At 41.6% G+C, this 23,624-nt stretch overlaps 1 protein-coding gene across 1 annotated transcript; it reads left to right on the top strand.

Moving 5' to 3' along the window:
- Window positions 1–14,659: 14,659 nt before the first annotated feature.
- On the top strand, window positions 14,660–15,616 carry LOC308643287 (olfactory receptor 7A17-like; the record flags this gene model as incomplete). Its single annotated transcript, XM_081283193.1, has 1 exon — window positions 14,660–15,616. The coding sequence occupies one exon, from the start codon at window positions 14,660–14,662 to the stop codon at window positions 15,614–15,616; it is 957 nt and encodes a 318-aa protein (XP_081139319.1).
- Between the last annotated feature and the right edge of the window lie 8,008 nt (window positions 15,617–23,624).

Raw genomic sequence — 23,624 nt, 5'->3', positions numbered from 1 at the left:
TAGTTAGATTGAGTGGGAGCGCGCGCTAAAAAGATTAAGGGAAAGAATAAAAAGGAAGATAAGGAAAAAGAAATAAAGAATAAGGAAGATAAAGAATAAAGATAAAGAAAAGGAAGAAGTGACATTTGGGTCACAAAAGTACCGGGAGATATTGAAGGAAAGAGACGTTAAATTACTTAAAATGGGAAATTCTACTTCTTCGGATAAGGAAATGTATCTGACTATTTTAGACAGTATAATTAATCAGAAAGGAAAACAGATAAAGAAAACTCAGTTATTACAATTTTTAAAGATTGTAGGTGAATATTGTCCTTGGTTTTGTGACCAAGAGTCTCCAAATTTACTTACTTGGGAGAAATTAGGAAGAAAGTTACAGAGAGTCTGTCTTTCTACTGAAATACCTGGAGGTATAGAGAATATACAGAAAACTTGGACAGCCCTAGAAGTCTGTCTTTTTGAATACATGGACCAGAGTTCGTGGCCGCCAGAAGACCTTCTGAAAGGCATTCAAAGAGCTATTAGGTCTATTCAAATAGAAAATCAGCCTCAAGCTAAGTTAATTTCCTTTCCTTTGAGCCGTTTTAAAACAAAAGCGCTAGGAGCTAAAACAAAGGTTAGAATTATGCAAGCTAGCCCGCAGACAGATTGTACAGAACAGCATGATAAAGAAGAAGCATCTCTAATCTTGGAGAGCCCTCCGGAAGTGGTAAACAATCTTCCTGGAGAGGAAAATACAGAGGAAACTCCTAGAGGGGCTCAGGTTTCTTCTCAGCCACGTGAGTTAGAAACCCAAATTCCAAATGGCGATAGTACAGAGTCTGATAGCAGCTCACAATCTGAGGAAGAAGAATTAGACGTGGAAACTCAGGATTTAGAGAGAAATTTTAATAGACTACATTTAGCACCACCTGCCCAAGCTTTTAAAATTCGGCCGGTACCTGCTAGAAGGACCAAATTTAACAGGTGTGCTGAATTAAAGATGACTTTTCTTACCCCAGTTCAGCAAGGTATTAGGAAGGCTCAAGAAATGGGAGAGGATACTACTGGTTTTCACCTCTTTCCAGTTTTTGAGCAAACTAATGAACAAGATCAGAGAGTTAGAGTTCATGCTGTAATCCCTTTTAAAACTATCAAGGAATTGAAAAATGCATGTGAAACATATGGCCCAAATTCGCCTTTTGTTCAGAGTCTGATAGAAAATATTTGCTCACAACCCCTTCCTCCTAGTGATTGGATTTTTTTAGCCAGATCTTGTCTGAGCGGGGGAGATTACTTGCTTTGGAAAACTTACTGGACTGATTTTTGTAATGAACAGGCAGAAAGAAACAGAAGACAGGGCATAGAAACGCCAGTAACGATGTTTTTAGGGACTGAAAATTTCGCTGATTTAGAAAGACAGTTAAATTATGATTTTGTAGTGTACAATCAAATAACTGATTGTGCAAAACGTGCCTGGAGACAAATCGTCCCCAAGGACCAGTCCAATTTAGTTCTTACCAAAATCAGACAAGGTGCCAGTGAGACTTATTCAGATTTCGTAGCCCGACTGTATCAGGCTGCGAACAGGTCCATCGGGGACCCAGGAGCTAGCGAATTTATCGTTAGGCAATTGGCTTTTGAGAACGCAAATAAAATCTGTCAGGATGTTCTCCGACCCCATCGTAAAAAAGGAACAATTTCTGAGTATATTCGCTTGTGTTCTGACTTAGATTCCACTCAGTTACAAATGGTGGCCTTAGCAACAGTATTAAAGGAAACCTTGGGGCCGCAAAATTCAGTTCAGAAGTTCCGCGGTAAATGTTACGTTTGCGGAAAAACCGGTCATTTTGCCTGCGAGTGTTGCATACGCAATTTTAGGTTTAGGGCTACATCTACTGGCGATAATAGATATTGCAGGACTCAGCGCCACGTGGTTGATTCGGGTGGCGCAGATGAGCCCGCCTTCTCGCCACAAGTATTTCCTCCTAGCGAGGGGACAAAAAACTTCCATTCGGCCCCTCCCCGGACCCAGAAACAATATGGGGAACGGTCGCAGAGTGTGACGTCACTGACAGCGCCGACCAGGACAGTCCGCGATTTTTACCGGGACAGAGACAGGGATCACAGACAGTTTTCTTAGGACCTTCAGAGACAGTTGAATTAGATCCTGAAATGGGACCAACACAAATCCCTACTGGGATTTTCGGGCCGCTTCCTGAGAATACTGTAGGTTTAATTTTGGGGCGTGATAATTTGAAGGGAGCCATTGAAGTAATACCTGGTGTGATAGATTCAGAATTTAAGGGGCAATTATATGTTACTGTAAGGTCCAATTATGCCCTAAGACTCACCCCAAAGGATATTTTTGCTCAATTAATATTATTGCCTTGTGTCTCAGAAAGGCACCTACCGGTAGATTCAGTTTCTAAACTGCCGGACAGAGTATATTGGTCCCAGTTAGTGCGACAAGAACGCCCTTTATTAAAACTTAAAATTAATAATAAAATTTTCCTAGGCATCATAGACACAGGAGCTGATAGCTCAGTATTGTCCAGCCGGTTTTGGCCCAAGACATGGCCTTTGCATACAGCACCAGCTAACCTAGAAGGAATAGGACAGAGTTCACAGCCTGCTCAAAGTGCCAACTATCTCCGTTGGGAAGATTCTGATGGGAACAGTGGAGTATTTAAGCCTTATGTGTTAGAGTCTTTACCAGCTAACCTATGGGGAAGAGATATATTAGCCAAAATGGGACTGTTATTAGTTACTCCAAATTCTATAAGATCAGTTGAGGAGGTTAATCAGAGGTATTTTCCTGGAGATGATGGGGAGACCTTTCAGGATGAATATCTGTTTTCAAGCCAGTCTCCACGAAATACTCCAGGCCAAAATTTTTATTAGGGGCCCTGAGTACTTCCCCGATCCTTAAGACAGCTGAAAAAATCACGTGGCTCACAGAAGTGCCTATATGGATTTCTCAGTGGCCCATCTCAGGGGAAAAGCTTAAAATAATTCATAGATTAGTTGAGGAACAACTTCAGGCTGGTCATATTGAACCAACACTTAGCCCTTGGAATACACCTATTTTTATTATTAAGAAAAAGTCAGGAAATTTAAGATTACTACAGGATTTAAGGGCGATAAATCATGCAATTCAGCCTATGGGATCATTACAGCCAGGACTTCCCTCCCCCACAGCCATTCCTTTAGATTATAGCTTGATGGTAATAGATTTAAAAGACTGTTTTTTCTCTATAAGGTTACATCCTGAAGATTGTGAAAGATTTGCTTTCACTGTCCCAGCAATTAATTTTAAGGAACCTGTTAAAAGATACTGTTGGAAGGTGCTTCCTCAGGGAATGCGTAATAGCCCTACACTGTGCCAAAAATATGTTGACCAGGCAATAGATCCCATTAGAAATAGCTTCCCTGATGCATATATTATTCATTTTATGGATGATATACTATTGGCTCATATTAATCCAGAAGTACTTTCAGAAATTTTTACTCAGTTAGAGACCTCACTTACAACAATGGGTTTATGTATAGCTCCTCAAAAAATTCAAAAGGTATCATCTTTTCAATATCTAGGTCAGATAATTCAAGGGAATACAATCCGTCCTCAAAATCTTCAGATAAGAGTTAAAGAGTTACGTACCCTTAATGATTTTCAAAAAACTATTAGGAGATATTAACTGGCTAAGACCATCCTTAAAGTTAACTACTTCTGAGTCAAGTCCTTTATTTCAGATATTACAAGGGAATCCTTCTCCAACCTCTCCACGACAACTAACTTTAGAAGCTAAGGCAGCCTTAAGGAAAGTGGAAATTACAATTAAAAATGCACAGCTTACTAGAATAGATCCTAAAGAAATAATGTATTTATTAATATTTCCAACTGAGCATACCCCAACAGGAGCCATATGGCAAAGATTAGGAGTTATTGAATGGATCTATTTATCTCACTCCCCTCAAAAAACATTAATTCCTTTTAATGATTCTATAGCTCAATTAGTTATTAAAGGTAGAACTAGGATTTTACAATTAATTGGATCTGAGCCTGATATCATAATTATTCCATTTTCTGTTCAACAGACTAATTGGCTTTTTCAAACTTCTAGTTCATGGCAGATAGCTTTTGCAGATTTTCCTGGCCAGATAGATAGCCATTATCCTTGTGATAAGATTGTACAATTTGCATCATTAACATCACTTATTTTTCCAAAGATTGTACGTTCTCATCCAATAGAGGGAGCTTTATCGGTGTTCAAGGATGGTTCCAACTCTGGTAAGGCAGGTTTCTTCAGCCGTGTTCACACAGAGGTAATACAAACTTCTTATACTTCTGCCCAAAGGGCAGAGCTCCAAGCTCTGATTTGTGCCTTAGATTATTTTTCAAATGAGCCTATTAATATCTATTCTGACAGCTTATATGCAGTCGGAGTTACCAAAAATATTGAAACCTCAGTTATTGGCTTTACTTCATCACAGGAGTTATTTGAATTATTTCATAATTTACAAAAGACAGTGCTAATGCGAAAGTACCCATGTTTCATTGGACACATCCGTGCACATACTATCCTTCCTGGACCTTTAGTTGCAGGTAATGATAAAATTGATAAATTAGTAGCCTTTTGTCAACAGATGTCTTCATATGACTGTGCACTAGCTTCCCATTCCTTGCATCATCAAAATGCTTCTAGCTTACGTAAAAAATTTAGTATTACCAGAGAACAAGCTCGTCAGATTGTAAGCCAATGTCCTAAGTGTGTTATTCACACTCCATCTCTGCATCAGGGGTAAATCCCCATGGATTAAAACCAAATCAGATATGGCAAATGGATGTAACTCATATTCCTCAATTTGGTAAGCAATGTTATGTGCATGTCATAGTAGACACTTATTCTAGATTTATTTTTGCCACAGCACGTACTAAGGAAAATACTCAACATGTAATTTCTCATTGCTTAGCAGCTTTTTCCGTTTTAGGGTGCCCTATGCAGATTAAAACAGATAATGCTCCAGCTTATGTAAGCTCTTCTTTTCAACAATTTTGCCAAGAGTTTCAAATTAATCATAAAACAGGAATTCCTTATAACCCCCAAGGTCAAGCCATTGTAGAACGAGCTCATTTATCTATTAAGCTTCAATTACAAAAATTGAAAAGGGGGAATAAGATAGTGACTCCCCAAAATAGCCTTAATCATGCCTTGTTTGTTTTAAATTTTTTAAACTGTGACACAGAAGGTCACACTGCTGCTGAGAGGCAAATGTCTCCCTCAGTGACAGGCCCTTTAGGCAGAGTTCTGTGGAAAGATTTACAGACTGGTCAGTGGAAGGGGCCGGATCCGGTAATATCATGGGGCCGAGGGCATGCTTGTATTTTTCCAGAAGGTGCTTTTCGTCCTATTTGGGTGCCTGAACGTGCTATCAGACATGGAGGAGAGAGAACCCAGACTCAAGCGACTGAGGATCGACCCGGAGGAGCCACAACCCAGAAGGAGGAGATATCGGAAAAAGATGAAGAAAGACCAGATTGAACCAGCCGAAAAGCTGATTTCATGGAAAGATGTGAAGAAATTGACAACCCAGGCTTCCCAAATACTTCGACGCCTAGGAAAGAACAGGACCCCAGTCTTGATGGTAGCAACAGTAATTGCCCTACTGGGCTGTCAGGTAAAAGGGAATCAAGTAGACACTTATTGGACACATTTCCCAGATCCACCCCTGGTACACCCAGCTGTGTGGACTGGAGAATCTATTCCAGTATTTACTAATGACTCATTCATGATGGGAGGATTTACAGATACTCATATTACTCCCAATCATGTGACTAGATTTAATTATTCTGGCTACAGTGCCCAATTACCTTTGTGTTGGTCACATGATAAACATGCTGGCTGTCTGAAAGTATCATTTGAAGAAAGGACAGCGATTGGTAAACCTAGACTGACAAATAATTCTATTTATGAGGACTTAAAACCTAATACTAGATCAGTAATTAAGATGGGACTTTCCCATAAAAAGCCAGTCATTTCTGCAAAACCTCCACAGATACCCCACTGTCCAAATAGTTCTACAATTGAAATTAGCACCTTTCCTAAATGGATGGATTGTGTAAATACCTTTCCTGTACAACATAAGGTGTCTAAAACTAGTGGGTATATTTTAGACTGGTCTCCAAAAATTGATAAGAGACAATTACGAAGAAATTCTGCTATGACACCTGCAGGATTTGTTAGTAATATTTTGACTTATAGTGAAGGAGGTGTTCAAAAAGATATTTGGCGTTTAATTGCTGCCTCAGAATATTTACATTTTACAGATAAACCTTTACCAAAATTTGTCGGCAAGAACTGTAAAGAGGGATCTTGTTATGGCTTAAGAGCCTGTGTCCAATCTCCTTATGTTTTAATTATTGGAAATGTAAAAGTTAAATGGATAGATGACAGATATTTTGTTACTTGTAATAAGTGCAACCTAACTAATTGTATTTCTAGGTATAATGGAGGAAAAGGAGTGCTGATACTTCATCAGCCCTCTTTTGTTTTATTACCTGCTAATATTTCAGAGCCATTGTATGCTGATGCTGGTTTACAAGTCTTACAGCAGATTTATGCCCAGCTAACAAGACCTAAACGTGCTATTGGAGTCATAATTGTTGGTGTCTTAGCACTGGTCTCATTTATTGCCTCAACTGTCTCTGCATCTCTGACATTGTCTCAGAATATTCAACATGCAAAATTTCTTAATAATTTAGCTCAAAATACTTCTCAGAATATTCAACATGCAAAATTTCTTAATAATTTAGCTCAAAATACTTCCAAGGCTCTGCGTAATCAAGTAAATATTGATGAAAAGATTGAGACTAAATTAAACGCCTTAGAGGCGACTGTTATAAACATTGGTAATGAACTTTCAGCCTTAAAATTTAAGGAAAGGCTTAAATGCCATGCTAATTATAAGTATGTATGTGTTACAGCTGCCAAGTACAATGCTTCTCTCTGGGATTGGGAGAAGGTTAAAAACCATTTATTAGGTATTTGGCAAAATAGTAATAATAGCTTGGATATTCTGGAACTTCATCACCGTATCCAAGACATTCAAAATAATAGAGCTGATTTTTCAGATCCTTCTTCTTTGGCTAACCAAATATTGAAGGAGTTAAATGGATTCAACCCTGGAAATATTCTTAAACACTCCGCTTGGTACCTTATTGGATTATTCTCTTTGCTGTTAATTCTCTTTTGTATTGTAACTATAGGATGGCGAGTCCTCCAATCAAGAATCCGGGGACTCCAGAGAGTGAACCGCCGCCTCATTGTTAAGAAAAGAAAGGGGAAATATGTGGGGAGCCATTCTGACACGTGATTGGGTGACTCCCGTTAAGGGCCTGAGGCGCTCTGGCTGTGTCGGAGCTATCCCGACCCTTTCCTGATGAGAGAGCCCATCCATGTGGGGGTGTGCGTGACCACTGACCCTGGAGACCCAATCACTGACCCTGACCTTGGAGTGCAGCCCCCCCTCAACCTTCATTGGATGGAATTCTCCCCTGAATCTCTTGTCCCCCAAATAAAAGGCTACTCCCCGGCGTGTTCGCTCTCTCTCTCTCCTGCTAGCCCAGAGTAATCCTCGCTGCCCTGCTGGGCGGCTAGAGGCGGGAATCAGGGAGGCGAGCCGTCTCGGACCTAGCAATGTAAAATAAGGTACTGGTTTGTGTGTTTTATTTTGATCTCTTCTAACTAACTTAATGCCTAGAACCTCATTAATGAAACCACTGTGCAGGCCGCGTGGTAGACAACACAGAGGAAGAGAAGGGCGTGGTGGAATCTCCCAGGACCTTACAGCTTCTTCCCATAGAGCAGGTCACGTCTGCCCACATCCTATCACCTGAGGCAGGTCACTTTGGCATTAGGCTTCTCCAGAGGAAGTGGACAGGTGACAGATGGAAACACAGGTTCAGATATGCGATGGACTCCCGTGATCATATAGGCTGAGTGTTTCCACAATGGTGTCTGCAGCTGGAGAGCCAGAGAAGCCAATCGTGTGACTCAGTCCAAGAAGCCAGAGGCCTCAGAACCAGGGAGGACAAAGGTGCAGCAGCCAGTCCAGGAGGAGAGATGCCAGGACCCAGAGGGCTGCTGGGGCCAATGCCAGAGTCCAGAGGCTCTAGGAACTGGGGTCAGATGTCCAGCAGCAGCAGCAGGAGAGAACACGCCTGCTCCAGAGGGAAGAACCAGCAGGGAGCTTCCCCTTGTTCTGTCTTCCTGTTCAGTGCAGGGACAGACATCTGGATGGAGTTGCTCGTGGGGAGGGAGACTCATCACTCTGTCCAGTACCAATCTTCTCTGGAAACACTCTCCAAAAGACACAGAGAGCTGAAGATTTACCAATTCTTGTGGTATCCTTCAATCCACTCAAGTAGACCCCCAAAATTAACCATGCACTTGTCCATGTCCAAAGTCATACAGGAGGGACATGCATTCATATCAGGCAAGGCCAAGGCCCAAAGTCCTGGGTAGAGTTGGCCAGTTGTCCTGCAGAATATGTGGGAGTGATGACTAATTGTAAAATATAAAAGAAGTTCTCTGTGGGCAGAATCAGAGACAAATGCATTTCTACTTCTGGTGGCATCAAAAAACGTTTATGAATTATATTCTATGGATTTACACCAGATGAGAAATAAGGGACAAATAATTTGATGCACCAAGAAATATCAGTTTTATAGATCTTCCCAAGAGGAGAACATAGTAAAACAACCTAAAAGAATCTGAAAACCTTTACTGTGGCTATTTGGACCAATCCTGAGTGGGTCAGAGATGACACCCATGAGTCCAACACAGCACAGGGTGGTGGACCAAGGCTCTGAGCTGCCTGCCTGGGTCCTGGGAGGACATCCCTGCACTACCTCTCCCTGTCTCCCAGGAGCCACTCAATATTGGACTCACTTCCTGTGCCAGGAAACGCTTGTGATGTCACAGTGACCTGAGCCAATGAGGAGCAAGGTGATGGTCACAATGGCTGCTATCTGTGGGACGTCTACTCTCCACAGGTCATTTCATGTGATCTTTAACCTATGAATTAGTTCACACAGACACTCCATGAAGAAGGGGAGTCTACCAAATTTGTAGATAAGGAGCCAAAGACAACAAGTTTGATTTCCTATCACAAGGGAGGCCTTCAAGAAGCAAATGTCGACTTATTTAGGCAGAAGCCGAGCTACAGAGTCCAGCACCTGACCACCTAAATTACAACTGAGGTGATGGAGGCCTTCATGGTGGAGAAGGCCTTGGAATGCCTGCACTTGACTCTGATGCTGGACAACAGCGTTAGTGCTCAATAATGGGAAAACCAAATGGTGTAGCAATCGCATCACTGGAAATGTTCATCCAAAAGAAATGAAGTTAGCCTCAGAGACTTCTGCACTTCCATATTCACTTAGCCTTATTCAGATAAGCAGATATGGAATCCACCTATGTCTGGATACATGGATGGATGAATTAAACACCTTATGTATACTCAGGGGAGTATGGTTCAACCAAAAAAATGGATGAAATTCTGTCAGCTGTGACAGCACAGATGAAAATGGAAGTCCCCAGAGAAGTGAAAATGAGACAGAATGACAAATGCTGCCATGATCTCACTCACCTGTGGAATCTAAAAACGTAGATATATAAAAAAGTGAAATGGTGGTCATCAGAGACTGCTGTGGTTTGTGGGGCTGTGCGGAGAGATGTTGGTCAAAGGATCTGAGGTTCAGCTAGACCGGAGGAAGAGTTCAGGAGACCTACGACCTGGTGACCATAGTTAGCGACAGAATCGTTAACAGTGGTGAGTGGATATCGAGTGTCTCACCACAGAAATAATAACCGCAGGAAGTGATACGCATGATGATTAGCTGGATGCAATCATTCCACAGTGCATTGTTCTTGAAAACATTCTGTTATAGGCCATTATCATGATTTTTTTGAGCCTAAAAAAGAAAGAAGAAGAATGGTCCACCTACCAGGATCAGGAGCTTGTAGCCTGACTGGCAACTCTTGCAAAAGCACAATCTCTGACCACACTAACCCGTCAAATCACAACCTGCATTTCAACCAGATCCCCAAGTGATTCATATTTGTTTCCAACACTGAAGTTGGACACATTCTGGACAGAAAGTGTTTCTCAAACTCCCCACTGTTGACATTTGTGTGAAATAACACTTTGATGTGTGGTGTCCTGTGCTTTCTTGGCCACAGAGCAGGATCCCAGGTTTCCACCTCCTAGGTTCTGTACATATCCCAACTGATAAAAATCCAAAATTTCCTCAACAATTGATTGCCACCCATTTCCAGGAGGCCTGGTGGAAGACTGGTGCCCTGGATCAGGAGAACAGGGAACACAAGGAAAAAAGCTCATTCTAACTCAGTTCATAATTGGAGGCAGATCTAATAGCCTCTCTGGTCCCCATTTATACAAATATAAAATGAGTCATGACACTATTGACCTCATACAATATACATCTATGAAAACTAAATGAAACAATCCTTGTAAGATTCTAACTTCAGTCCATGCTGCAGGCATGTGCACACCCACGCGTGCACACTCACACACATAAAAACCTAAGTATATCACTAATAATTGCCTAATGTTTTATAAATAAAGGCATGAATGACATTTTTCCCCAAGGCAAACTGTGACACTATATTCTGTTTTTTCAAATGACAGTTTTTAACTTTAGTTCCAAGCATGAAATAACTAAGTGCTTTGTAAAAAGCATCATGATTTCAAGAGTTGTGGTAAATTTCCAAGACTTTATAACAAACACAGTTCTATTCCCTGATGAAGAGACAATAGCAATTCTCTGAAGGGATTGGGGGCTGTGTCCCTCCAAGTCAGTGCTTGGTCAGTCCCTGAATCTAGCAAAGTCAAGTAGCTTGGAGGAAATCATAGCTAAGGATTGGGCAAAAATGCTAAGGAGTGTAGATTTCTGGAAGGTGGAGGATTTTATGAAGAAAGAAAAACAACAAAGACCAGATTCACCTAATTGCCCTGATCTTGTGGGAATATAGAATAAGCAGGAACATTTTACTTTCTGCTCTGACCAGTGTCCCCCAGGAAAGTCAGGAGCTCAGGGGATGGAGTGACGAGAGGACTGTATCTAACGAGCAGAGAGGGAGCTACAAGGAGCTGCCCTGATCTTGTCCCTCAGAGTGTGCAATCACACAGGCTGAGCAGGACCTGGTGGCTTGTTCTGGAGTCCTCAGTCTGGCTCAGGGGCCAGGGCTTCACTCCTCCTGCTGTCTTGTCTGGGGACAGAGCTTCAGTTTCCACCATCAACTTCCACAAGGACTTTCACAAGGAGACCTTCTCAGAGACCCCATCCATGTGAGTCTGAGACCTGGTAGGTCCTGCAAGAAGTGTTCAGCAAGAACAGAAGCTGACAACATCGACCCACCCACCCAGCCCAGAGCTGAGAGAGCTGAGTGCTGACTCACTCATCTGCCACTGGTTAACATGTTAAAAAGAGAAGCGACTCTCAGATCTGCAGTGCTTAGATCATTGCTGACAACTGTAAAATGGGGAAAAAGTCCAATTAGACAAGACTGGGAAAGTGTATCAAGTATTTTCCATAAAATGAGAACATATCCAGGGAGCTCCCCAGGAGCAGGTTGGGCAAAATAGGTCTCAGGGGTGGCGGGTTGTGCAGTGAGGTGAGGACATTTCTTCCTTTAATTTCAGCCTGGAGTGTATTCAAGCCACTTCCATATTCATCACAAAGGGGAGACGAGGGCTGCTTACAAATACTCCCTTCAGGGGACATACATCTCACAGCATCCTCTCTCGTGCTAGGTGGTCACATGAAATAAGTCTTACTTAATATGTTAGTGTACAAAATTAAAGAGCTTTATTTTGCAATTTTTATTGCAAAGGCTGAGTCTATTTTAACTTGTTAGCCTTTTCTTTCTCTTTGTAGTTGCAAATACTTTGATTTTATGGGAACTGGGTATTTTTTTTTAACTCTGAGAAGAATTGGAAGTTGTTTTCACTGATTGCTGTTTGCATTTAGTTCCTTTATATATGTATTGCCCTTTCGAGTGAGAACATGTGAGTTAATAAATTTCATGTGGCCAAACCTGTGAGTTGGTCACATTGCTGATCCACCCCTCCATTGTTTTTTATACTAAAGTTCTTCTTCATTATCGGCAGTAATAAAATCCCTTTTATACCATTTTGCATCTCATTTCTTATCTGTTCTTCCTTATTACTCCTTTTTTGCTTTTGAGTTGGTTCTATTTTTATGAGTAGCAATCATCCCCTGCCCTCTTGTGGAAGATATTTCATTGCAATCAAGTGAAGATCACCTGTATCTTTCTCATATGCACGTTTCATACACAGGAGTTTCGTTACATCTACAGAGATCCTCTCTCTGCACAGTTGGAATAGGCACCTGACCCCATGGGCTTCCTGCTGGGAATAGGTGGGAAGATGCAGGTGACACTCCTGGCCCACGTGCATGGTGGGACTCATGAAGGGAGCGGTGATGACTCTCTAACCTTGGTTGTGACTCACTCCATCGCTCCTGGCGTTATGTCCAGTGTCCTAAGCACATTTGTACACACTTATGTTTTTACAGGATGAAATTGTACCTTTGGATACCACTTCTTTCACTGCTCCTAAAAAAGTATCTTTTTATTATTTATTTCCTGGTATTTGTCAATCTTGAATTAGAGACTCATTGTGATAGTTATTTTAGTTCTTTTGATGAAAATTTTATGTTAGATTTTCATTCATTTCATTTAATGAAGTTGATTTGCAACCATTTATTCACCTGATTATTCTTTTCTTATAGAAACTCTAAATTTATTAATTTTTTTCAATTAAACTGTCCACATTTTCGAAAACACAAAATGAAGAGAAAAGGTAGAATATCTTCTCACTTGGACCTTAGATTATAACGGCAAGTGTAGACTACACAGAAACAAATGCATGTATATTATAATTTCCTCAGGGATAAATACTCTGAGAATATATGGCAGAATATCAGGAGAGGGGCAGGATTTTATGGAGAGTATTATAGATCAGGGGCAATTCAGTTCCTGAATTCCAAGTTGTAATAATACTCTTACCATGCCATTGAAAGTATTTGCTTTAATTTCATTGAAGTTTGTGCCTCTATGTTCATCTAGAACAATGGCCTGTAATTATTTTTAGTGCTTATCTGGCTAAACTGAGCTTATTATAATACAGACTCCTGACGCTAACCAAGAGAGAGAAATGAGGAGGGACACACTTTGGTCCACAGGATACCTTTTAAAGTAGAATAATGCATGATTCTACAGGCATGAGATTTCTAAAATTGTCACACTCATACACAGAATAGAACATTGGTATCAGGGAGGGGATCAGGGGAAATGTGGGCCGTGTGTTCACGGATGGAAAGTTAGAGTTATATATGGTGATTAATTTCCAGACACTGGCTATACCATGTAGTACCAGGACTAATGATATAATATTGTGCATATGAAAATGTTCTGGTAGGGTAGACCTTAGGATAAATGGTCTTGCCAAAGAAAAAATCAAGAAAACAAGAAACAATAGGGACCCAGGGACACTCTTGGAGGTGATGCTTACATCTATGTGTTGAAGGGACAGCCAGAGTTCACAGGTGTCTAAACTCATCCTCTCGTCCACATAAAATATGTGCACCTCCTCAGGGGTCAGCCACCTCAGGAAAGCCACCTCCAGCAACTGTCAGGAGAGAGCAGGGGAACAAAGGCCCCTCCTGAGAATCTCCACATCTCCATAGAAACCAGGAGGCAGCTCCTTCCCTGTGGCTTCCTTTGAAATGAGAATGTGCACAGTAGGCACTGTCCTCAGGATTCTGCACCGCTCACCTCTCCTGCCAGGCCCAGGTCTCTGCAGACCACCTCAGGGCACCCTCCTCTCTTGCAGGCCTCTGCTCAAGTGTCACCTTTGACCCATTTACCTGGACCCCCTGAAGAACAGCCTCTTATCTGTCCTAGTTGGATTCATATTGATTATACCATGTGACATTATGAGGACATATTATGAAGATGTTTCTTGTTAATTTTTACTATTACATATCACTTACACATATGCATGTTGTGCCTTGTGATGTGTTTATCTAGGTACACTCTGATGTTTAAATCTAGCTCCTCAAAAGGTATCATCACGTTATGGAGAAAGCATTATAAACCCTAATATAGAGCTGCTTTAAAAAATTATAGTTGTAGTTGGAAACAATACCTTTATTTATTTATTTTTATGTGATCCTGAGGATCAAAACCAGGGCTTTATATGTGCTAGGTGAGTGCTCTACCACTGAGCCACAACCCCAGCCCCAAGCTGCTGTTTTTAATAATTGTCTACATACATTTGTTCTCCATAATGAAAACTTAGGGTCTTCTATTTTTAGCACCCTGTGCCCATTGCAGAGCCAGGGCCAGGAACAGGATTGGAACTCAAGGCCCCTTCCTCGAGGACATAGAAGGATTGTTCATTGGTAGAATACAAACCATGCTGAGGAAAAGGTAGAGAAGGACTGAAACTTCTAATTAGGAATAAATCAGCTTATTAGGGAACAAATCTGCTAACTAGGAATGGCACTGGGGTCACCCTAAAAGGGATTAGTTTCAAAAATCACTCATGTTCAATTTTTTTCTCTTCACAGCACATGGATTCAAAGAATTTCACACAAATTTCTGAATTTCTTCTTCTGGGACTTTCAAAGGACCCAGAAATTCAACACCTTATCTTTGGCCTTTTTCTGTCCATGTACCTGGCCAACGTGCTGGGGAACCTGCTCATTATCCTGGCCACCATCTCAGACTCCCACCTGCATACGCCCATGTACTTCTTCCTCTCCAACCTGTCCTTTGTGGACATCTGCTTCACCTCCACCACTGTGCCAAAGATGCTGGTGAACATTCAGACACAGAGCAAGGCCACAACATATGCAGGCTGCATCGTGCAGATTTACTTTTTTATATTGTTTGTAGGGTTGGAGAACTTTCTCCTGGCTGTAATGGCCTATGACTGGTATGTAGCCGTCTGTCACCCACTGCACTACACGGTCATCATGAACCCCAGGCTCTGTGGACTGCTGGTTTTGGTTTCCTGGATCACAAGTGCTCTCAATTCCTTGTTACAAAGTTTAATGACGTTGCGACTGTCCTTCTGCACAGATGTGGAAATACCACACTTTTTTTGTGAACCTAATCAGTTGGTTTATCTTGCCTGTTCTGACACTTTCTTGAATAATATGGTGCTCTATCTTGTGGCAGGGCTGCTGGGAGGTGGCCCCCTCACTGGCATCCTGTACTCCTACTCCAAGATCATTTCCTCCATCCGTGCAATCTCATCAGCTCAGGGCAAATACAAAGCCTTCTCCACATGTGCATCTCACCTCTCCGTGGTCTCCTTATTTTATTGCACACTCCTGGGAGTGTACCTTAGTTGTTCTATTGCACAAAATGCACACTCCAGTGCAACTGCCTCTGTGATGTACACAGTGGTCACCCCCATGCTGAACCCCTTCATCTACAGTCTGAGGAATAAAGACATCAAGAGCGCTCTGAGAAGACTCTTTTGTGAAGAAATTATCAAAGAGCCCATGTTGGTGGGTCTTTAAAAATTGCTTTTGATCACAGGGCTCAAAGCCTCATAGTGAAAAATTAGAAATGTTTTTTGTTAGAATTTGAAATATGACTTGTTCCTTCTATCCATTTCCTGGAGTTTCTCTTTCTTCGATTTCAACTTCTCTATGAAAGTCATAAAGCACAGCTGCTAAGCTTTCTGCTCCCTCTGAGATCTGAGCAGTTTTCTTCCTCTTTATCATCTACATACATTCTCAAAGTGATTTTCAATCCTGAATTAGAGATATTGGAAATTCACACTTATCTCAAGGGACAACATGCATTTCTGAAAAACATTTTTTTTTCTCAAATGATGGGTCATACCAAGTGATTTTTCTTTTGTTGATACTAAAACACACTAATCTGCTGTATTCCGTGTATAAAAAATGCATTTGACAGTTAAGATGGCCTGTGTAATAATCCTGGTGGGAATCCCACAGCATGGCTTTGCCCTTGTGGGTCCCTCATGCCTCTGCTTGTCCCCATCTCAGCTGCTCTTCCTGATGAGATCAATTCCAACAGACCAGTGAGCTTCATGGCTGAACTTTGGCTTTTCTTCTCACCATTGGGATTCTTTTCTCTTGCCCAGCATGGCGTTCACAGTCTCTGCCATAATCACTGGCAAAGCTTATTTTCAAATACATGTCTCCACTTGAAGTCTAGATGGAGAGAAAAAATTGAAATGAAAATATGATTACTTTGGCTTCAAAATCAGAGAGGACTTTAAATATGAGATAAACGTCTACATTACACATTGCATTACTTTGTAAATGTGTCTTTTCATACTGCAATTATAATCACTGAAGTGGGGAAGGTTGGTGTTCGTGTGTCAGGGGTTGGTTTACTGAGGACTGGTCAGCATTTTTTTAGGTTGTGTTATTGAGTCACTGACATGTTTCTGCTTAGAAATGTCCAGTGCTGCCTAGAAATATTAATCCTTCCATTGTTCTAAGTGAAATATCCCTCCCCTTTCTGAATTTTGCCACAGCACTATAAAGGTAGTAAATGAGCAATACCCATATTCTTCATTATGTGTGTCCTTCAGGCTCAGCATGACTTCAGTCCTCAAGATCAAAGGATGGCTCACAAGGGAGATGAATTCCTGCTCCTCATGTGATTCCAGGCCATGGGCTCTCCCGAAAACATACATGTGCTTTTCCTGAGCCAGAATTAGAAAACCAGATTGTCCCATTTGTTGAAAAAAATCCTTATTAGACCATTTGCATTGAGGACTGCTTGTTCTGCAGTAATAGCTAGCTATTACAAAAACTAAAGGAAATAGAACTGAGGACAATTGTAATAATATCCCAGTATGTATTTTTTTTATTTGTTCTGATTTTAAAGACAATATTCACAGTTGAATACAACATGTGGGATAAAATAGTCAGAAGTTTCAGGGATGAGGGCTTAGACACCTGTGGTGTCTGTCCTTCTGTCCATCACATCCTCTACCCACCAAGCAGCTCTGACCTAGGGAAGTACCCCCACCATACACACACACACACACACACACACACACACACACACACACACACATTCACTAACATGGTTCTCACTCTGTCAACTTGCTTGAATGGAGTGGCCACCAACTTTCTGTGAAGGGGCAGATAGTAAATGTTTTAGGCTTCACAGACTAGATGGTCCCTCAGAGTGACACTGCTCTGCAACAGGGGTGGCAGCCATCATAGGTAATACACAAATGAGCAGTGTGACTGTCTCCCAATAAAACTTGACTTATAGAGACCAAAATTTGAATTTGATGCAAAATCACAATAAGATACTATTAACATTCCTACAAATGAACCTAAAATAGCTGATCTCTTGGAAGTGGAGAGTAGAGTAAGGGTTACCAGTGGGTGGACAGGGGAATAGAAAAGGGTAATGGAGACAGGTTGGCCAACAGGCACAAAGGTACAGGTAGACAAGAGGATTGTACTCTCTTGTTCCATTGCATTGCATATGAAGGTGACTAAACAACAAAATCGTGCTCTATATTTGTAATAAGGATTGTAATGCATTCCACTGTTGTCGTGTATTTAAAAAAATAATAAAATCAACAAAAATAAATAAATAAAAGATTGCTGGATGAGAGGATTTTGGATGATCTCAACAGAAAGATATGATACCTGTTTAAGGTGATGGATAGGACAATAACCTTCAACTGATCACTACATAATGTATACATATATCAAAATATCATTTATAACTCATGATTACGTAAAATTATCATCAATCAAAAATAGACTAATAATTCAAAAGTAACATAAACTTTTAGGAAGAAAATAATAATGTTGATGAGAAGGGGGAGAACCAGGAATCCTCACACATTACCACCAAGAATGGAGAATGGCTCCACTACTGGGGAAAACACTTGGGCAGTTCCTCAAAACAGAATATAATCTTACACCCAACAACTCCACCCCATCAAAGAATGGAAAACAGGGACTCAAATAGACACTTGCACGTCAATGTCCACAGCAGCAATATTTGTAGTAATCAAAAATGGAGAAAAACAGTGTCCACCAGCAGACACCGGCATGAACATGGTGAGTGTTCATCACAGATCATTCAGCCAGGGAAAGAATCTACGTGCTGACACTTGCTGCAAGGGTGAACTTTGTAAGCATTAAACTAAATAATAAACTAAAACAAAAGGACACATCTAGTGGGATTCCACTCATATGAAATAGCTAAAATATGCAAATTTGTAGAGATAGGGAGTAGATGGGAACTGAGCAGGGGCTATGGGAGGGAAGTGAAGAGCTCTTTATCAATAGTTACAGAGTCTCTTTGGAGTGACAATAACTTTTGGAAACTGTAGTAATTGTGAAATGTATTTTGTTCCACTTCAATTAACATGGCAAATTTTATGTTATATGTCTTAATCACAGTAAAAACAAATAATTAGTCAATTTGAGTATCATACAGTTTTCAAGTGTCACAATTACTGCTCTTTTTTTGATTTTTTTCAGCTACTTGAAAACATAAAACCCACTCATGGCTCATTTCAAAACATGGGCGAATGGGTTTGACCTGTGGACCGTGGCTTTCCAGCTCCTCCTCCAATGTGCTTTGGGACTAGAGTGTGCTGTCCCAGAGCTGTTTCTGATCTGGTGGGCTCCTGGGTGCATGGCCTGGGGGAAGGTGTGGGGGTGGTAAGGTTGGGGAGGATGACTGGAGACAAGGCCCGAATGAAGCTGGAATATGGGGTGACCCAGTCCTTCATGTCCCCAGCTGTGGAGGAGTGCAGCTCTGTGCAATGCCAGGGCCACAACTCCACCCGCTGTGTCAATGTGAAGGGCAGCCAGAGATGCCACCATTGCCATGGGCAGGTGGCTGCGTACAGGCCCCTGATTGGCTAATGTCCATGATTTATGAAGGTGTATCACCCTGACACACAAGCAAGTGTGCATTGATGTACACCCACGTGTGCTCACAGATACGCACACATACACTCTGCTCATGGGTATACATGGGAGCACACTTGTATGTGAGAAAACTTAACATGGGCACACACATGCACAAGCAAATGAAAGGCAAGCACATGCAAGCATGGGTGCATGCATGCTCACACTCAGGTGCACACACACACCCACATACCAATGTGTGCTTCTGCAGCTTTTCCCTACAGAGGTCCCTACTCTATACCACCTTCTCGAGGCAACAGCCAGTGAGTGGAAGCCACAGCAGAAGACCAGCACAGAGAAGGACTCTCACCAACACCATCTGCTCTGCTCTCTGCCTGAAGGTCTGCATCTCTGGCTCTGACTCCCTCATTTCTCTTCTACCCCATGTTCCTCCCACTTCTTTGACAAAGCCCAGAGTTGTTCTGAGACTTCCTGATGCTCAGCCAGTAACTAAATGTTGGGTGACAGTGCAAAGGAGGTGAGACTTCAGGAAGGCAGGAAGCTTCGTGAACAAGCAGCAATAGATGCCAGCTCCACCTGAGTTCTAACCTGGTCTCCTGGGAACAGGGAAAGAGGAAAATTTTCCTCTCTGCTCAGACCAATATCCCACTTGGAAATCAATGCTCAGGGATTGAAGGATCCAGAGGAGATTCACCTAATGAGCAGGAGAGGGAGCTGTCAGTAGAGCCTCTGATGCTGTCACCCAGAGGGTGCATCTTGGGCTGGATGGGGACATTATGGTCTGTTTGGGGGTTCTTAATCAAGCTAGGGGTCAAAGGCTTCACTCCTTCTTGCTTGTCTGGGGACAGAGTTTCAGTATCCATCCACCAGGCTAGAATCCAGACTCCCACTCATGGACCTTCTTTTCAGAGACCCCATCCAGGTGAGTATGAGACCCCAGTAGATACTGCAGGAATATTTAGCAAGAATGAAAGTTGGCAGAATTTACCTAAGGTCACCTGAACCAAGCCAGCCTAGCTGAGACATCCCTGTCACTGTGTACTTGACTACTAAGCAATTTATTTAATGTGTTAAAATTATACTGGTGTTTAGAAGCTGCAATGCATGGATCATGGTTGACAATTATATATTGGGAATAGAAGTCTAATTGAATCAGACTCGATAAAGAAGTAGTGTATTTTCCATAAAATTAGAACATATCCAAAGGAGTTTAACATTATAAAGATCAGACTATTACACTACTGACAAATACCACTTTGCAACACAGCTCCGAGATTCCACAGTAACTACTGTCTTGCTGGGTTTTTCACAGGAGCAAAGTAACTTATTCACTAGGTCAAAGGGGAAAATACATTGATTTACATTGCAACACTGCTGAGGCTGGATGTATTTTGGGTGTGTTAGCCAATCTCTTTCTCTGCAATTCCATATTGTTTGTGCAAGTTCTTTTTTTCTTTTAGTTTTATTGATTTTATTTTTTAAAAATACATGACAACAGAATTCATTACAGTTCTTATTAAACAAACAAACAAACAAAAACTCTTAGCAATCCATTTCTTTCTTTCTCTTCACCCAGTAGGTGGAGTTGTCTCATCCAGTAGATGTCTCTGCCCTCAGGAGGGTGTAGGTAATCAGGGTGAGAATACTGGACCTGGTGTGGAGCATCTGGAAGTGGGTAGTGCCAACCACCAGTCCCAGCAGGGAAATAGCGCCTCACAGGTCTTTTTTGAGACCACTCCTCGGACTTGAGCCTCCAGTGTTGTCTCCATCTCTTGCCTGGAGATTTCCCAGATCCTAGTCTCTCTGTTAAGCTCCAGACTTTAGTCCCCTCCCCTCTCTTACTTATCAGGTCCCAACTGCAAGACCTCTCACCCCCAGGATCACACCAGATGGGAGATGCCCTGTTTGCAATGCACTCCTGTCCAGCTGAGAGCTGTTTTTGTGATGGGTGGCCACTGTGCTGAGTTAAGGCTGTTGGGAAGGTGTGGGGGGGATTGGAAATCAGGTACCCGCTCAGAAGGTGATCCAATCTGATAGTCACACCCACCACAAGGTGGTGAGGAGGGTTTTCCAAGATGGAGTCCGTCTGCTTCCAGCACCAGGGTGTCAAGTGAGGTGGGGGAGCTGGGCGATGGCTTTATATTTTGTGTAGGTAGCAGCCGAGTAGTGACCTGCTTGGGAGCAGCAGCGCGCAGTCTGGAACTCTGCAGAGGTGCTGACAGGTGGTTCTGCTAAACCACTTGTGAGCCATGCGTGAGCTAGAATTTCGGGCTTTAGGTCCAGAATCAGGAGACTTACTCGGGCCCAAAGGCCTGATATCTTCGCAGTGCTGGTGATTTCCGTGAAAACCCGCTGTATAGGGGTCCTCTCACACTCTCTGAGATATTGTATTCTGTCTAGGTGAGACCTTGTGGAGAATTTGCCTGTCTGCTGTCTTGGTTTCATGCCACAGAGCAGCCAGAGACAGGACTCCTCTATTTTGCCATCTTGGATCTCCTGTTTGTGCAAGTTCTTTTTTTCTTTTCTTTTTTTTCTTTCTTTTTTTTTTTTTTTTTTTTTTGGTGGGAGGGGAACCAAGTGTTCTAACTTTTGATTTTGTTCTTTCACAGGATTAATTGGTTTTCCACTGTTTGCCATTTACAATCTCATTATTTTATATATTATAGATATATTTGGGGGAGGGGGTATGTGAGAGTTTATAAACTTTTTTGTGGTCAAACCTACCTCAGTCATATTGCAGACCCATTCCCTCCATAGCTTTTTACATCTAGACAGTTCCTCTGCACAGCTTTTGGTAATCAATTGCCTCTTTTGCTTTTTGCTACCTTTTTGCACATGTTTTTTTTCTTATTGCTTTCTGGAATTGACACTATTTATATAAATAGCAAACATATCCTGCCACATGATGGAACCCATTTTTTTTTTTTTGCATTCAACTAAAGATTGCCCCCGTCTTTCTCATAAGCATACTTTTATACATAGAAGCTTTACTGTATTTATGGAGATTCCCTGTCTACACAACAGGAGTAAATAATTGGCATCATAGGATTCCTATGAGGAACAATGAAAAGATGTATGCAACATGTCTAGCTCTCACAGTGGTGAGAACTCGGAAAGGAATTCAAGAGTTTTCATCATGGTTGAGACTTAATTTCATCATTCTTGCCATCATGTCCAAAGTTTATAAGCTCTTTTCAATCCATTTATGTTTATATAGGATGAAATAATTGTGGGTGCTTCTTTCACTGCTCCCAAGTATCTGTTTTTATTATTATATTTCTAGGTCTTTGCCAATTCAATCTTGAATTAGATGCTCATGTTGATGGAATAAAATTATTATTTGGGGCCTTTTGTTGAGAATTTACTTGAAATGTTAATCAGTTTCATTCAATGCAGTTATTTAGACCCCTTTAAATACTCAATCATTCTTTTTTAAAAAAATACCTTTATTTTATTTATTTTTATGCGGTGCTGAGGATTGAACCCAGCACCTCACATGTGCCAGGCAAGTGCTCTACCATTGAGCCACAACCCCAGCCCCAAATACTCAGTCATCCTTTTCAGTGTATAAACTAGCTTGCTTCAATATCTTCTGTATTTTCTAACATTTTTTCACCTTTGTAAAAACACACAAAGATCCACTCATTACATTGTAATGGCAAAGGTAGAATATGATGTGTGACGTGTGTCTGTGAGACAACATCCACAAGGATAAATCACATGGAGAAGTGGACAGAGTGTCTTGAGGGGGGCAGAATGCCATGGAGGTTATAGAGAGTGGTCTTCAGAGCTGTGGTTCTTGAGCTCATGTATTCTCAGTTGGGAACAATCCTTTTGAGGTGCTGTTGAATTCTTCTTGTGTATATTTTGCTGAGGGTATTTTTATTTATGTTCATGAAGAACATCATTCTGCAATTTTTCTTTCTTCATAGGGACCTTGTCTGTCCAGATCATCACTTTTAAATACAGATGCCTGAAACAAAGGAATCCACTTGGGTCTAGGGGATGCCTTTGAAATCAAATACCATGTGATTCCACCTACATGAGAAGTCTAAAGTGACCAAGCTCATCAAGCACGGAGCAGAAAGGTGTTGAGGGAGTGTGGGAGGGAACATCTGCTTTTTCATTGGGTATAAAGTTAATTATATAAGACATTTAATTTCTAGACACCTGATTACAACATAGTGCCTGGCACTAGCAAATGATATTGAAAACATTCCATGAGGTCAGAACTGGTGTTAATTGTTCTTACCACAGACAAAAAACAAAGCAAAAACCAAAACAAAACAAAACTTGGGAAGGGATGGATGTGTCTAGGGCATTGATTGCATGGGGGCACCAGGCTCTGCACATGTCTGAACTCATCAGATTGTGCACATGACATGTGTGCAGCCCTTCAACTATAACTAGGTCTCAGGGAAGCTGCTTAAAACTAAAGTATAAGGGATGACTTGTTTCCTCCATCTGTGAGATCTCATCAGCTCAGGGGAGGTATAAAGCATCCACCTGTGTATCTCACCTCTCTGTGGTTCCCTTATTTTATTGTACTATTCTAAGTGTGCACCTTAGTTCTGCTGTGACCCCAAACTCACACTCAAGTGCAAGAGCCTTGGTGACAAACACTGTGGTCCCCCCC

The sequence above is a fragment of the Spermophilus citellus genome (genome assembly GCF_964194105.1).
Source record: "Spermophilus citellus genome assembly, chromosome: 3".
NCBI classification, from domain to species: Eukaryota; Metazoa; Chordata; class Mammalia; order Rodentia; family Sciuridae; genus Spermophilus; species Spermophilus citellus.
The sequence above is the reverse complement of the archived record's forward strand: the minus strand, read 5'-3'. Positions and strand labels throughout refer to the sequence as shown.